This window comes from Lissotriton vulgaris, chromosome 12, assembly GCF_964263255.1.
Source record: "Lissotriton vulgaris chromosome 12, aLisVul1.2, whole genome shotgun sequence".
Lineage (NCBI taxonomy): Eukaryota > Metazoa > Chordata > Amphibia > Caudata > Salamandridae > Lissotriton > Lissotriton vulgaris.
In genome coordinates, this window is record NC_141700.1 from 359,131,502 (window position 1) to 359,150,091 (window position 18,590).

General features: G+C 42.7%; 1 protein-coding gene across 1 annotated transcript in view; it reads right to left on the minus strand.

Moving 5' to 3' along the window:
- GPT2 (glutamic--pyruvic transaminase 2) overlaps nt 1-18,590 on the minus strand; it is a 191,142-nt gene that overhangs the window by 100,890 nt on the left and 71,662 nt on the right. The window contains exon 3 of the mRNA XM_086945128.1: nt 14,824-14,932. Within this exon, the coding sequence (XP_086801254.1) occupies nt 14,824-14,932 (109 nt within the window). The remainder of the gene's footprint in view (nt 1-14,823; nt 14,933-18,590) is intronic.

Sequence of the window (18,590 nt, forward strand, 5' to 3'; positions counted from 1 at the left end):
TATTAATAGCAGACGCACACATGGGTGAAGGTCCAAGGCACATTCAGATCAAGGAATCCCTGACTGAATTACAATCAGTATACTGGTGGCCGGGAATGAGTGTAGAACACCAAATATATGCAAACAATTGTGAAAACTGCAATAGGGATCGCAGTGGTGAACCATACTACCGGCTACCGATCAGAAACAGCGTAACGCTGTCTACACCTCATTCAGCATCCTATTAATCAGTTAAGGCTAAACACACTTAAAAAATGAGGCATCCAGCGCTCGGCTGACGCTAGAACTGTTATAAGAGAGATCTGCGAGTCTTTATCGGCACATACGCAATTACCACGTTCCATTCTGACCAGGGTCCTGCTTTTAGCTCTCGAGCTTATAGGGAGGCCATGGCCAGCATGGGAATTGGGTTGCGGTATTCTTGTCCGTCGCACCCCGAAGGGAATAGTGTGGTTGAAAGAAAAAACCAAGACATAAAGCGATCTATAACAGCGAAGGTATTAGGTTCAGGCGCTGGGTGGGTCAAACATTTAATAAGTGTCCAGTCCAGTCTTAATAACTTGCCAAGAAATTCTCTAAAAGGTTTCAGCCCATACGAACTATTGTTCGGAATTAGAATGAACATTCAGGACCTCGATAGTCAGATGTCAGTGGTACAAGAAAAAACAACAGACTTTGACATCAAAGATCGTTTGGCTGTTTTACAGGAACTGAATGAAACAAGAAAATCCTTAAGCAACATAAAGTTAAAGCAACAGCCAGATACCACTGACGAGGCACCACAAGCAACAGCCCCAGCAAGGCCTGTCTGGATTCCAAAGATTGGGGATCTAGTCAGAGAAAAAATCGCGGTGAAGAAGGAATTTGGGCCTTCTTACAGAAAAGCAGTACCTGTCTTGGCAGTCACCGGAACAAGATCAGTAGTACTACCGCCCCTTGATGGTAAAAAGGAGAACAGAGTCGTGTCCATCGACCTGGTAAAACCACAACCATGTGGCCTATAATCAACAGTAGGCCCAGTGGACTCCCAAGAAACAACAGAATACCCAAACTTGCAACAATCCAAGAGGTTCAAACTGAAAGACTAATCACATTCGATCAGCCTGCAGTGCACAGAGAAGGACTATGCAATAATGCCATGGAACTCGTGCCTCTTGAGACACAGATTGAAACGGTTCGTCAAGAAACACCAGTCTACAATAATGTGGCATCAGAAAGTGCTACCGAGAGACAGATTGAAAGAACAATCCCAACAATTGACAGAACTGCCTCTGGTTATTTCATCAACTTCGACAACTTCTCTGAAGATCAAAACGACCCCGAAGTATTGCCAGAAACAAAAAAGTATTCTAAAGAAAATACAACAGGACTCCTTCAACAAATCAAAGAATTATATCTGGATTCACCGTTGATTGAGCATTGGATTATCTCAGGGGTATTCATACTCCTACTATGCCTAATTTTAGTTTTAATTTTAGGAAAGTTTGTTACAATTGAATTGACACAGCAAGTCAGAACATCAACCTAGTCCTGAAACCATACAGATCATCCCACGTGAAGAAAAGAGAACTGTCAACAGTAAATGTCACAGCAATTCCAATACCTGGTGGGGTAGTATGGGAGAAAACTGACTATGAGATCTATGGTCCGCTCGAAATCCTGAAGTATCCTCATCAACTGAAGGTTTCCTTAAGTGACTTTGTAAAACCTAGTACATTCTCTGATGATTGGGACTTTAACAGTATTAATGACATGATGTCTGATTTAGTAATGTCAGCTAGATTCACAGATCATGATTATTTACAAGGTTCATCTAGTTATGAGCAATTATTCTGCTACACACATTATGGTGATCATTACTTGCATAAATCTGCACAGCCTAGAAATGTTTTTAAGTATAATCAATGGGAACATTGTGCTACACCACCTAAAAGCAGTTCTAAAGCATTTTTTGAGAAATTCAAATACTTCTCAGGGTTTAACACCAGTGATGCAGAAACGTTTTATTACAAACTGTTAGATAAAACAGGAATGAAAACAATGCTAACAAATTCTAAATTGATATATTCAGAAGCATTTTATGACAAAATGAGGCCATTTGGTTTTGATTATTGGAAAAATAACATTGAAAAAAAACCATTTGGGGTACAAAAGATTGGCCGGTACAAGGCCCTGAAGCACTATTCAGAACCTGCATGATACCAGAACAAATGAGGTTTTTAAATGACACAATACACCAAACATCCTGTCTTGGCCTAGCTGAAATCAAGGACCTTAAAACACCGTCTATTCCAAAGCCAATACCTGAAAATACAACTACAGATATGGAGTTAGACGTTTCACAAATTTTACATTTTAACAGAACACATCCTGATTGGAAAAAGTGGTTAATCTGGCCTACTGACACAAACAGCTGTCAAGATAGATTCCTGAATAAAACACAGGGGTTAAAAATGACCAGACTAGACCCTAGATACTCCCAGAGACAACATCCAGGGATAGTAACAACATACAGTGTAGGGAAACTCTGCCTTGAATGGCTAACATCATCCACACTGGCTGAAATTAAGCAACACTTGTCTTTACTAAAAGATGGTGCTGATTTGCGCGATTTCATTCTTGGACCACGCAAACAGCGTCTAAAGCGTTTCATAGCGACCAGTATCTATGCTGCTTACAACGAGGCTCGGAAAGTCACACAAATTGAAACAGCTGAAAAAATACGAGAAATTGATCGTATTAATTTGGAAAAATCACTTTCTGTAGTGGACAATGGGTTAATGACTCTGTCCTCCAGAATATATTCGTTGGACAATATTGTATCCTCTGCCTTTGATGTGATAGACAGAGACTAATGTTACAACATGGCCAATCTCAATTACGTTCTATTATACAATTAGGCTGGACGCTGCAAAATCTTCGTTCAGGCTATGTGCCTTGGCGTTTAATCAGCACAACGTCATTATTTTCCATTTTTAACCTTACTGATAAACAAATCAGTTTGGCACAGAAAGGAGCAGACTATACAATCCTGAGCATCGAAAAACTTGAGAGATTACCATTGACAATGTTAGAGAGTCCTGTCATTGAATGGATAATACACGGAATTATCACTATTCCGATAACAACTTTCCGATTTAAAAAGTGCCTTGAATACATACCTACTGGCCAGTATGAACGATTGGGTAAAGGATTTGTAAAATCAGAATGGAAATTACCATACACACATTCATGCTACAGTGACAGCGACAAAAATGTATTTCTTAGTGGTGATAATTGTAAACATTCACTAAGGGGTATACTTTTGTGCCAGGGTATTAATTTACACGGAGCTTGTGATGGAAATTCTAACAACCTTTCATGCCACCAGCTTGTCACACCTGCAACTCAGATAGAGCCCTTCTTTATGCAACTTGCAAACGGGAGTTACATTCTTAGAACGGATCACAGATGTTGTGGCCTTGTGCCAGGGAAAAGTTATCTAGTAAGAGTAACATCCATGGTCAAATGCTGTATGCAGGCATTGTTTCCGAGCGGGCCTGTAGACACAGTGACTCCCATCTGGCCTCGTCTGAATCTCTATTCTATACAAATTGATACTTTAAGCAAAATGAAGTCTGTGCTTTTACAGACAACAGTGCCCATAAGGTCATCAAAAGAGACGTATGATCTTCTAGTTGCAAGGACAGCTACTGAAGTTCATGAACTTTTATCAACAAATTGCCCGTGCATTTCGTAGAAATGCTTAGCCAACTCCTTAACATGTCTAGTGCCACAGGCATCCCAGGCATATTTAAGACGATTTTTATGGGACTGCTAACACCTTTTCAAGCAATTCTGGGAATCGTTCCAAATTTTGTCCACTCTGTTTTTGGCGGCATACCCTTATTTTTGGGACTTGTAGCAGGCATTTTATTTTTGACCGTCCTGCTTCGTTATGGCAAGCCAAAGCTCAGACATAGCTCCCATGGGAATGGAAGAGACAATCCTAGCAATGCGCTACCGGGACAGGATAACTAACGTCCTTGGATTGGCCAGGCTGAGAGATCTAAACATGACCTGGTTCCTTTCATTCAGACCTATATGGCAGAACTGTATCTTACCAGTACTTCGATGTATGCTATGCGGAGATGAGTGCGTGTTGGACATCTGTCTTTCACTTCCATCAGCAGTACCAATGGACGTCGATACTTTGCTCAGTCCAATAACGGCTCACGCATTGTGTTGTCCCCAGCGGCTACCAATCCTGATGACGGCATTCGTTGAGACTCCTGTGCTACGACTAGGTGGTAACAGTGGAGCGAGTGACAAAAGCAACATCACCCAGGTACGACCTTCTGTGAGCATTGCTGATCCCGACTATGATGACAGCAATCATTCTCACACCTGCCAAGTTACAGCACTATCGAATTTGGTTGAACTGTCACCTGATTTTGTAGACCAATTCTTTGAGAGCCTGTCTGATATGATGTTCTCACCCGAACAGAAACAATAACTTTGGAAGAAGCTTTCCGACACACAGCGTTCCCATGAACTCTGAATTCGGCCTTCAGTTTTGATCAACAAAAACTGCTAAAAGCGTTGGAACTCTATTTCCCCGTTCAGGCAATAATTCTTTTGAATTGAACACTTTTTAATATTGACCCTTTTTTGGCACGAACAATTCTTTGCTTAAGGTAAAAACTATTCTTAGAGAACAGAAGCTTCAAACTTCTATTTCTAAACACATCTAGAGACATAACAACCTTACACCAGCCTCTAGCACATTTATTGCAATGCATTTACATGTGATGATTTATCTCGCCCTTCTTCTGTTTCAGAGATATTTCATGTGTAATTCTTTTTGCATAATCGTTCATTGATTTCATATGCAATAATTTTTGAATGATTTCTATGCTTCAAAAACGTACAGTACCTAAATTTCACGTATTACATTATACGCCTATTTCGAATGCATTTATGTATTTTGGGGTGGGCAATGTTACACATGCATCTTATTGCTCTAGTTTTAGTAATTTGATGGACATGAACCCGTGGAGTGGGTGTTGCGTGCTTATCTAGGATCCTGATCGATACTGTGACCTTATGCCCCTATTCGGCTATAAATCCATTTATTCCCTATATTGGCATAACCGTTCAAGTACAATATTCAGAAAGTCATCTCTGGCCTCACACGAACAGAGCCACATTCCAGAATAGTTTTCTCTGCCACTTCCTTTGCAACAAATTAGTGCAATGACAGAGCAGAAGTCACTATCTGAGATTCCTAGATTAACACTCTGAGTTCTTCAACAAGATAAAAACTCAGCAAACCTGGAAATCCCCGCTTGCTGTGTTTTGATTAGTAATGGAACTCTAATGAGCAACTGATAGCTATCACTTCCTAGTGACATCTTTAATTGACGTCTTATGTCCAGCAAACTTACGTCAAACATGGCACCTTTCAGGTATAAATATTACCAACGTTGCCTTAAGCAATACCGCCTGTTGCCCGTCGCTCGATGAAGCTGCTGTATGCAAGCCGCTGATACCATTATCGCTGCTAAAGCGCGAACGATGGTGTGGTGAAACTAGGAGCTGAACAGCCGTCCCTCTGCGAAGAGCCCAGCAGATGCCAGCTGCCCGCGGACGCTGTCCCCTCTCCTCCTCCTCGACGCGCTGAAGAGAGACGCTGCCTTTCTCCTGCAGAGAAATCCAGCTCCAGCGTTTCTGGTCTACCCTTGCGGGTGCCTGGGATACCGAGTCCCCCTGAAGGAGATACCAGGCCTCCATCATTCTATTCAGAGGTATGGTGTTGACTAAACCCTTAGTGAGAATTCTTGAAGCAAACCTTGGCAAAACCAACTTAAACTGAAGCTACTTACTTACTCCCCTCCCAAGTATTAGGCTTAGGTCAGGTACACTGGGGTAGGCGTAGTTAGAAGCACCAGTTGAGTATTTTAGCCTAATGTATATATGAATGTTTTATTACTTTTAAACCATTGTATGGCTAAGAAACCATATCAATGCTTTTACAGTATTATCTCGCAATACTTATCTTACTGTATGTACTTTTTATAATAACAAGTCTTGCAATTGTGGCAATTCATTTCTCTTGTACGAGAAGAAAGACTGTTCAATAAATGTTAACCCTTTATTGACAAACGCCCGTCTCTCTGTTCTCTACATATTGTGAAAGTAAACTGCACCAACCTGACTGAGCAAAATAACTGTCTATTGTTCACACGACCCTAGAGATTGACTCTTGATCTGAGGAGCAAAGTTGTCATGTTGCACGGTTGTTGGAAAACTGAATCCCTTCTTGTCTGTGCCAGGGAAGCTGATCACTTCCTATTTCAGTCAAGAAAGTTTCCAGTGACCTCTGAGCTAGTTGGTAACAAACCCAATTAAGTTTAGCATAGTAAGTAGAGGCCTGGAAGAGCCGCACTTCTACGTCGATACTACTGTTTATGTTATTCCAATGCGCAGGGCCTAGTGGGAAACTAGGAACTACACTACAACTTTACTTCGGCTCCTCGGCCAGGGTCCGGGCCGGCGGCGCGATCTCGTCCGCCTTTCAACTCAAACAGGGAACCAGACAGGGCTGACCCCTCTCCCCCTCACTTTTCCTACTTGCCATTGAACCGTTCCTGTGCCACATCAGGGACAATAAACATATCTCTGGGATTAACTTTAATTACTACACGGTCAAGATCACGGCTTACGCCGATGATTTCCTAGTTGTCTCTGAGGAGGCTGATAAGGCCATCCCTGCACTGATGTCCACAATAGACAATTTCTCACGGGTGTCGGGATATAAATTAAATAAGGATAAAACTGAAGTGAAACTCCTAAAAATAGCGGAGGTAAAGAAATTATGGGCAACTCCGGCTTGACGTGGCAACCCAAAAGTTTTGAATAGCTAGGCCTCGACTTCGAGAAAGACTTAATATCCACACTCCATGTCAATGAAGCTTCGGTCTATAAAAAGATATCCACGTTACTGGAAGGATGGTCACCCAAATACCTCTCATGGTGGGGTAGGCCCGAAACCCTAAAAATTATGGTGACCCCCCTGGTCAATTACCGTGCTAGCATGCTCTCGATGTCTTTCTCTTCTGATTTTTTAAGCAAAATATATAAACTTTTTAACTCATTCCTTTGGCAGGGTAAGAAGCCCAGAATATCATTGAGTAAGCCACATCTTTCTAACAAAGGCGGTCTGGGTCTGCCCAACTTTGGGAACTATCAAACGGCATTTCTATGTAAACAAGGGGCTAATTGGCTTACATGGCATCTAGATTATACGCCAATATGGCTGGAAATAGAAAGGTCACTCATTAACAGAATACCACTATCTGCTCTCCTCACCATGGACCTATCCCACCTTCCTCACTCAAAATACGTTTGCCTCAACACCAAACGAGCCCTTCTACGTTTAGACCACCTTTTTAAGCTCAAAATAAACAAGTCTTGCATGACCTCTCTGTGGAAAAACCATCTGCTACGAATCGAAGGTAGTATGCTGTACTGGGAATCATGGTCTCATAAAGGTATTAACTTAATTAAAGACCTCTTTTCAGGTACACAACCGCTACCTTTCTCAACTCTTCAATACCAGTACAACTTAACCCCCATGGATTTCTATGAATTTCTAAGATTGAAAGCCCTTATCTCCTCGCGTTCAATTAAACCCTACGTCCCATCGCTAGTTACCCAATTACCACTGTTATTGAATTTTGGCCATACCGTATCCAAGATATACAAGCTCCTGTCACCTAACCCAAGGACAGCATATAAACGAAATGAAGCTAAATGGGAATCCGAACCTAATACCACTACCATCACGTTTGACTGGGGAAAAATTTACAACACAGCCTTCTCGAATAAAATAGCCCCAATTTTATCACAGACTAAATTCATGTTGCTCAATAGGTCATACTGGAATCCAGAAAAACTTTTCAAACTCCATTTACGAGACAGTCCGAGTTGCTGGAACTGCAATTCTGCTGTTGGCGATCTCACACATATGCTCTTCACTTGCCCCACTCTACAGTCATATTGGGATAAAATTTTCAAATGCATAGGTCATATCTTTAACACTCAACCCCCCAGGGAATTCTCATATATTGTATTGGGAGTCCTGGATCCTACACTGGTCAATGACAACGACCGTCGCTTGATGGACCTCTTGCTCACCTTACCGTGTAAGGTTATATTGTGCAATTGGAAAAATGCTATCAACGTGTCTTTTAATGTCTGGCAGGAGTTTCTGACCTTTCTAAGAGGTGCAGACAACCTGGCTCTCCACTCCTCCCCTTGGCGCAATTCCCATCGGAAACTGTGGAAATCCCTAGATGCCTCAACACTATCATTTGAACCACCATGAATCTATTCTACTGAGAATATATAGCTCTGTAATGTACCGCCATCTTATGTAGAGGTATGCTGTAATCTTGTCTCACTCCTTATATGCTACTTAATGTTTATCAATTGGCACACTTGGTATTCTACTTTGCCCGAGGCTATTCCTTTTTAGGTCTCGCAGAGAGACCTAATGCCACCCATCCACAAAGCTGACTTTTTACGATGAGGATTTTCAACAGTTCACGTGAATCCCGTGACCACAAGCTCCTCGTGCACGAGCTTGTATTCGATCATCAAAGGTACAAAAGCTTCTCCCAGCAGGCAGCCCACCCCCTCCCTCTCCATATGGTCGCTCGAGTTGCAGGCAGCCCACCCCCTCCCTCTAATCTGACATCTTCCCCGAGCCTTCTGCCTATCAGCCTCCCTCCCACCTCCCCCCTAATTGCTTTAATTTTCACGGCCTCAAGGCCGTGAGCTACTTCAAAGAGATCCGCTCCGCAGCTAATCAGCCTGCCCACCCCCTCCCTACATCTGACAGAACAATGCAAACGTGTCCTGCAGAACTTGTTGTTGAGACTTTCAAAGATTTAAGCAATTAGCTGTTATATTGTGCCGAGATTGCTTTAGCTGGTCGTGCTATTATGCTTGTTTATGTAGTGAGGAAATTATATTTTAAACGAAAATTAATGAATGCCCCGCCCCCTCTTCTAATCAAGAACATGCTTGTCAACTCATCCCGACATTACTGAGCCCTCTTGCTTCTGCAAAATTATATTTAGTTTAATTCCCTCCCTGATTACAAAAAGCTTCTCACATGCTCGCGTTTCAAGCCCACAGGTGTTGCCACCCCTCCCCCTCTGACTGACCGCGCCTCCCGCCCCAGAGCGCCCCAACCCGCGTCTGGAATATTTGTTAACAAAGTTTCTAAGAGTCTAATATTTATTAGGAATACATAGTGAAACAATATTTATTTGTGTTGTGTGACGTGCATCATGCCGAGTTTTGCCACATTCTGATAGAGGACCTCGTGTAGCACGCAAAGAATCTGAGAAGCAAAAAATATATTGAAAACTAAATTATAGTTATTCTTACTGGAATACTGCCTACACTCAAAGAGCATGCACGCCGTTGCCAGTCACTGCTGACATTAACGCTACCATGTGTAGCAATGGGAACAGTTGGAACCCAAACATTTATAAAACGAGTCGATTATTATTCATGCGAATGTAGTATGGTTTTGTAGTCTACAAAGTTCGTATAGTAAACAAAAATCGTCTTTTTCGCCGAGTTTTTGTTTTCTATTGTGTTGACAAACTGGATTTTTGAGACACAGTCTATATGTTTCGTACGTATGGGTCATTACAGGATTTACACGGAGGGTAAGTGTATTTCGCTATTTTTATATAGGCAGAAATTAAGAAATGCTTACCACGTAATATACAATATTATATTACTTGGTAAGCATCGTGATCAGAAAAGTTTTGACTATAAGCGATCTACGCCACGCTGGCGCCATAAACAGCTGCATTTGTGCGCAATCTTCGCAAACAGGCTCCAGGAGCGGTGTAAACCAGATCTGGCAGGGAAGAGCCAGTTCCGCCAAGGGAAGCAGTGCGAAGAGTAAACAGGCCATTGTAAGAAGGCCCGGCGAGCCCGGGGAGGAGGCTGTCCAATGGCATGGCTGTGGGGCACACTCCATCATCACCAGCACCCAGGGCTCGTCTCCCTGAACACGCCCACCTTAACCCCTTCCCTGCTCATGACGAGCTCAGCTCGTCATGCAGTACACTGGTTGTGTGCTTATGACGAGCTGAGCTCGTCATGAAACAATGGCAGCAGGGATTTTCCAGCACAGGAGAAAAATCTCCCTAGCAGCCAAGGTGTTAAAGGCCGGCTGGGCTCGCACCCAGGCATCTACAGAAACAACATCGTCTTTACCATATCATTTGAGCACGCCCTCACCGAACAATGCTGTTCTAAGAGCTCACTTTATAAAGCGGCCATTTCTTAAGACGCATTCTCAGGGCAGATAAAGGAGTCCCCCCCTCTTCACGCAACATGTCTGGAGGCCTGGGTTCACCACCGTTTCACGCGAGGCACCTTTTACTAAACGAACAGTCCCGCCTTCACAGCTCATTCATTAGCAGGCCAGCCTACAAAGAAACCATCTGCATCAGGCGTGGTCTCACAAACACACATGTGGCATAGCAAACAGAAGGTAAAACACAATGTCACTCGCTCCAACGTCTGAGGTGCTGAAATACAGTCTTCATGGGGATTCAGAGGTCTCCTAATCGCCGGTGCCACTAAACCTTCTGCACTATTGTTAACCTCGCAAAAGTCCAAAACATCAAGCAGCAGGCCTCTCTGCAACGCACCCTCCATTAGCAGTTAGCAGTCCTTGAAGCATTCACAACTCGCTCAGAAGCAGATACTCAGAACCAACCCAAGCAGAGCTTTGCTAACAGTAAAAACCCACTATCAGAACACCCAGGTATAAGACACACGGCAGGAAGTAATTCCTCGCTATTACAGTGCCTTAGTTATCACGCGGTGCCAGCGCTATTGCTTTAAAGAAGAAAAAAAACGAACAGGACTGCATTTGGCGTTACAGCCAGCTGCCGACGGATTGGCCATTAAAGGCCAGAGTTATGGCTGGGCAGTGTCACTGGGAATACCCGAATATAGCATTAAAAAACAAATGGGTGACCAGTACAGCTTTGCACTGAGCCTTTGAGTGCGAAACAACACATCACTGCATTTTTCGGCCAAAGACAGAGTTGTTGTGCAAGGAATGTTCTGATGTTAGATTACTTTGTTAACAGTGTAGATACAAATTAGGATTCTTGCAGTCTTCTGGGAGCACAGTAGAAGTTCAGGTACTGGCAAAATAATGTATGAATCAAGGCAGGAATAGGTTACATTGGAAGACCTGTGATGGCTGTGGCAGATGTGTATTGGTGTGAATTGTGAGAGATCGTCAAATGATTCAACACTGGAATATTGGTAAATGCTGCAAGATAAACAGCTTGAAAGCTTTGTAGATGTCCTGGATGTAATGCAGTGGTGCATGAATGAATTCAATATAGAAGTGCCTTGCGAGAGCTCTGTAAATGTATCAGTAAAGTGATATCAGCGTAGATCTTTCCAGAACTGCATGGCAACCCGTTGTGACCTGCAGTGCATTTAGCACTTTGTGTTGAGCACACAGCTTTCCCATGGAACTCTGCATGATACACTACTGAGAAATATAGGAGTCTGAAGCACTGGAACAACTCCTTAGCTCCTCTTTAGAAACCTCTGTAAAACCCTAGAGCTTTTTAGCCCATCTATTTAAACAAGCATTTTCAATGCAATGGTCTCGGCATTATTAAAGGTAGAGCTATTGGCATTGCTCATGACTTTTTTTTTTTTAAACATAAATAAATAGCATTGTCATTTACATGGCCAATAACTTAATCGTTCAATAAATGACATTGTCATTTACAATGCCAATAGCTTAAATTGCTCGCATATGCATGACCTATTGCATTTACACTCACACAGAGCCACCCACACACACAAAGCCACCCACACAGAGCCACACACACACACACACAGAGCCACACACACAGAGCCACACACACACTGAGCCACACACACACAGAGCCACACACACACAGAGCCACACACACACACAGAGCCACACACACACACAGAGCCACACACACACAGAGCCACACACACACAGAGCCACCCACACACAGAGCCACCCACACACAGAGCCACCCACACACACAGAGCCACCCACACAGAGCCACACACACAGAGCCACACACACAGAGCCACACACACAGAGCCACACACACAGAGCCACACACACACACAGAGCCACACACACACAGAGCCACACACACACAGACAGAGCCACACACAGGAGCCACACACACACACACACAGAAGGAGCCACACACATACAGACAGAGCCACACACATACAGACAGAGCCACACACATACGGACAGAGCCACACACATACAGACAGAGCCACACACACACAGACAGAGCCACACACATTCCACTACAAGGCCATCACATTAACTGAACTGAGCCCTGAGGCTTTCACATTCTGCAGAAATTGATTCATTACAATATGAGTGCAAGGCTGGCTACCTGATAGCGTGCTCAGGGTAGCCGGTTGGGCACAACAGCCCCCTCTTTATTGATGTTCTTATATGGTAACTGCTTATGTTTGAAATCAATAAAGATACATATAAAAAGTCAGTGAGACTGAATAGCATTGGCAATGTTTGTCTTTGTTTGTCCAACACTGTGTTCAGTGAATACTAGGACATTTTTCTGAAGGCCAGCCATACAGAGCGTGGTAGATTTGTTAGCTGGATTCACACATCCACAATGTAGGGTGGGAAAAACATTAACTCGTCCTAGGGCATGCCTTTTTTATTGGATTTGCAAATCCTCTTTGGAAGTAAAGGTCCAGATGTCTGTACAATTAAACCTCTTCCTTCCCAGACTGGAACATTTTTAAAATATTCATATTTCAATACTACTGAACAGATTTACACCAAACTACGCAAAGGAACTCATGTGTGTAACGTTTTGTTTATATGCCATGCTCAATGCAATTCCGTTCAGCTGCTTTTCTCTATCAAGGATCAGAATATCCTATGGGAGTCACAATATGTCACATTTGAAATGCCCTTTATTTTAAGGATCAGTTTGTTGAATCTGCTCAAAATTATCATGGAAAACTCAAAGTAGATGTACTTTTTTGGGGTCGCTTTGTGCAAATTAATTGAAGGGCACCATAGTTATTCAGTATAATTAATGCATTGTCAATGCAAACTGTGACCTAACAATACCTACAGCTGAACTATCGCCTGTGACAGAAATCAAGCTGCTCCGACTGTGTTATATCTCGTAGCTCTTCGAAGTAAACAAAATGCAATATGCAACCCTCCCCAAGACAAATACATTTAAAGAAGTTCCTTTCTTTAGGGTGGTTATGATAGCGGCGGTTGTTTGCTGTGTGCCTTGCACAGCATGAAAGTAAAGTGATTTTTACGTATCTCTCCCCAAAGTAACGTTTCTAGTGACAGGTGCAGTAGCTCACCTTAGACAGGAGCAGCAGCCTACCTGTCCACCTGGCACTCAGTAGTGCCATCCCTCTCTATTCCTCACTATACGCACACCGAGGCCCACTTGAAATCCTCTCTGTAGGAGTAAAATGTAAGTCCTGGTCTTCTCGTTGGGCCCAAAACTGTCTTTAATGCAGAGGGATCGGTTCCCGGGGTGGGCGGGATTGGCAGCTCTGTGCTCCATTCAAAATATGTCCTCTCTCCGGAATGGCCCATTCATTCTCAGTATCCCCGCAGTTTATTTTACAGCTTTTGCCGAACAGCAGCCAAGAGGTTAATCCGATATTATTCTTTAACTGGCAAAGTGAACTTATCGTGGGAAGGAAGCCAGGCTGCGGGAAACCCGAGCAACAAATTGCACAAAATGCCTTTTCGCCACGCACAGACTCTTTCGGAATAACTCTAGGAAACAGATTATGCTGCGGAGGAGTCGAGTGCTGCTAGCTGCTGCCGGCTGATGAGAAGGCAGAGAGACGTGTCTCCCTGAGGACTGTGGAGCTGACTCCCTCTCTCCCCGACCCCCCTCTCTCTCCTCCGCACATCATAATGTGCACTGGATCCAAAATGGATCCAAAATGGCACACAGGCAGCCCAGAGCCCGGCGTTGATCTTTTAAAGTGCACCCAAACTCAGAAGCACACCGGGGACGGTGCCGGAGGCGCGTCGGGACCAAGTGAGTCTCCGATAAATAGCAGAGCGGTACTAGAAAGTGAACGGCACAAAAAAAATGGCGGCCGCAAACATCCAAACAATTTCGGAATCGGGGGCGTGTTTTGGCGTTCTGAGTGGCGGATGACGTCACAGGTGGAAAGAACGCCAAAAATACGCCCCCGAATCCGAAAGAGACGGGGCTTGATTGGAGTGACTCCTCCAATGGCTGGCTTCCGTTTAGGAAGCCAGCCAATGGAGGAGAGATGGAGGAGAGAGGCGGGTTCAAGCCCCGTACTCAAAAATATTAATTCTCCGACCGGAGACTGCACAAGCGCAGCCTTTAGGTCCTCGACCCAAAATTGTGCGGCAAAAAGCACTGCTGGGCTTGAACTTTTCATAAGTTTTCTTTGAAGGATACGCCTGTTCAGCTCAAGAGTGCCTCAAACTTGAGCTGGTGTGAAAATTGTTTTCTATGGTGCTGTTTGTTCCAAGTCCTGTTCCATCCCCCAAAAATTTGCCAAATCTACCATTTGTGGATAACTGACAAGTCCTAGATCATTATTACAACTGTGCTGTACATCCAAAGGATGTACAAGCTCCCCAAGAAACAGGGGCATGAGTGAAGCACCATAGAGGGGAAAGGAACCCATGAATGGAAAACAATACAAACTAAAAATCATAAGGTTTACCTAGGCTCTGTCCGCCACATCCTTGCAAAATCCGCCTCGCCCTCTCCTTGGCATCTTTGGGAAAATGTGGGTTATCCAGAAGGTCTGGGTATGTGCAAAGAGCAACCACCTGTCGAGAGAACATATATATATATAAACAAATGACAGTTTGTAGATACGTTTGATGGAACAGTGATCTGCTCTGGATTTAATGCTCCAAAACAGGTTAACAATAAAATAAAAGCACTTTGGAGCAACATCTAAATTCTAGAACTGACATGAAAAACTGCACATTTAATTACACACAGGTTCTCACTGGGGACCAAACCCTGAATCTAGCAGTGATATGAAGATCTGTTATCCTTAGGGTGGTCTTCCCCAAACATTTTGACTGCATACGTCCCTTTATTGCGGATTTCTTTAGTTGGCCGTAGGACTGTGAGTACTTTACCAATGCTGGCCAGTGCTAAAGTGCATGTGTTTCCCCTCTAAACATGATGACATTGGTGCATGCATGCCTGGCATATTTAGTTTACTTGCAAGTCCCTTGTAGAATGGTATACCAGTGCAACAGTAGGAGAGGTGTTGGATTTTAGATCCAACACCTTCTGCCCCCTACAGTAAATCGTTGTAACGACTTGCGTTATAATGGTATGCGGTGTACCAACACGGTTGTTGTAACAACCGCCTTGTAATGGCATGCAATATATTCCATGTGATGTAAACGATGTTTTCCCACAAGAGCACCACATCTGCTAGAGCCAAGCATAAAGCTGTAGATTAAACAATGGCTGATGTCAGCTGTTGAAGCCCAGCATCCACCACACAAACGGAGACCTGGGATGTGTCCATAGATAAAACAAGAAACATCACAAGAAATAACTGCAGCAGGGGAGCAATATCGAACCTAAGACTAAATAGAGTGTTTATTTTTGCCCATTGATTTTTGGAGGGTAACTCCTTGCCTTCTTCAAAGCCTCAGGCAAGTTATGCAGAAAAATAAAGAGGGTAAGGAGGCACATTTGTTTGAGATCATTAAGAATGGGGATCTTTTTACTCAACTCACCATTAAAACCAAGTAACGCCTTTGCTCAAGTGATTTTATGAAGGGAGATAATTATTGAGAAAAGGTCCCCAGGGAAGCCATCTGAGACTAGTTTTTGCAGAGCAAGTTACAGTACAAGTTACAGTGATTTCATTGAAAGCATACTTAAAATTATCATAAAAGATGGGCAGTGAGCAATTTGTTGGGTGGACTTTCATACAATGTTATTTAAACTAAATACATGATGCTGCATACCAATTTCGATAACATTGTAGTCAAGCTTGCATTTCAGCATCGCGCACAACAACGCGCGCATGGTTTTAAAACCCACATAGAGCCCTTACAATTACTGCAAATGTTTTTAGAAATTGGACACGCATCAGAACATCTCACAGAGCTCCAATACGCTTGATTGTTCCAAGGTAGGAATAGCCAAGTCCTCTGTCTCATGTTCACTGTGATGAGCCTGTTTCGTTTTAGTACATTGTAAATCTAATGCCCTAATGTCTAACCTGTTGCAGCTTCATTACCAAAAAAAGAGTAGAAGCAAAGACAATATCCCCTTTTAGATTTACTCCACACTTCGACTAAGGTACAGATAATATATATTTTCTTGGCACTTAACTACTGTAGTACACGGTGGGGTAGGTTTCACAGCAATGTTTGTTTTTAATTTCATAGAGCCTAAGACCGAGTCCGAGTCCTGAAGAGAATCTCGGAACCACAAGGGATTCGAAACGTGTTGCCTTTTGAGCATGGGGGGAACGTCGATAGGGTGTGGCACGAGGGAATTGGTTAAATAAAATCTCCCTCTCTAGTGTTGACAACACCCGGCAGTGGTATCTGTATCCCCATTCTCTCACAGGCAGGACAGCAGACATGTGTCTAAAATTGAGTAGGTGTCCGCCCAGTGTATCATTTTGAACTTGGGACTGGTTGAATTTCAGGCTTGTACATAGGAGGTATTGTTTTTGTTTGTCACCATTTATGCGTTGTAATTTTCTCACAAAAACGTTTTTTGTCACATGTATTTATGATAGATTATGTTTTAAAGTCATGTCCTACTGTATGATTTACTAATGTGTTATTCCTTTTAAAAGACATGTTTAATTGACTTTTGAATGTCGTTTTGAAAATATTAAACTAAGCTGAATAAAGCTTATAAACTTTAGAATTAATGGTCTAAGGTTTAAGGTGAATCGAATTTAATAATTTCCCTGGACACCTTGTTTGTTGTTTCAGCATACCGATTTCTGGCGGGAAACCTGCTTGCTTAATCAGGATTAGATTCTTTTCAACCACTCAGTCTTTAAGGTGACAGTAAAAAACGTTGGCAAAAACTTTTAATGAAGTATCCAAAAGTAATATTCACCTAAAAACAAATAGGCTATCCTTCGTTATTTTGTATACTGGTGCCCTGCTAGGTTTTTGTTCTCGAGAATGGAGGTAAATAACCTAGAGAAAGTATGTGCCCATAACTGTGCATCTTGTTTAAAGGACCACATTCCATATGCTATCCAGTCCTGGTGCTTGGCTATTATTAAAAGCTCGGTCTGGTGTCTTAGTGGACCAATGTGTTCACTGTTTGGGGCCTGAGTTCGACCTCATTGTCACAGGTTCAAAACCAGCGGTTCCACACAGTCTTTCATCCTTCTGAGGTCGATAAAATTAGTACCACTGAGTTGGGTAACAGTAAACATCTGTCATTCAGCGTCAAGATACCTTTGGGTGAACGTGCACTTTACAAATACACATGTTATATGAAGACCCTTAACTATACCAATAATTTGTGATGTAGTAATTTTATAACAGCCACTCATCTATTTCATATTCTACATTCTATGACTTGGTATAAACATGCAGAGCATAAAGTGTGCTTCGACTTTCCGTCTTCAGTTTAGAGTCTATACTAATCAGCTTAGTCATCAGTCAACCCAATCCTACCTGAAGCACTTTCAATCTTTCACTTTATAGTACACCAACTTTGCCCAGGCTTTAGGCTACCTCCCTTTTTCCTCCAGGACAAGCATTTTTAAGATTTCTGTTTGGTTTTGTATGTTGACCCATTATTTTGCTAAAGTGGTTCTTCAACATTCATTTTTTTAAACTTTTCTAGAGTCTTTATGCTTCTGTTGGCACTTTTGCTCAAACCAGGTATTTCTCCTCTGTCACTCAGATTAAAGTTTGCTGACCCAATACAGTTGCAATTAGTCATTTCTCATGCAAACCATTCAATAGCATTACCTCAAATACAGATGGGAGCTCACAGGATCTCATTTACTTGCGCCAAGTTTCCAATAGCATCACCAATATATTCTATTAAGCTCCTACATCGGACTACATCCAAATTGTTCTTATTTATTTTCGTTCTCTTGCAAAACAAATAGCTAAATATTTGTATATAATTTCAGTACTACTACACTAGGGAGCAGTCTATACATACAATACTGGATAGTGCCCACCATTCAATAACTTACAGAGGCAGAGGCAGCACCTCTGTAGTTCTGCTTATGTAAGATTTTGCACTTACAACGGCATTTTAGGTATCCACTGTCTAATCGAGACATGCTGTATTTAGTTTGTGGGCTTAGAGCCCACCCATTGCTTGTCATTTGTTTCTTCGAGTGCCCTTTTAAAGCCTTGCTTCCAAGTGGTTTTCTTTCATATTTGTCGCTCATTTTTATGGGTTGGTCCCTATCACTGAGCTTGCCACATTACTTGTAGCCTTACTGGACTTTTTTTT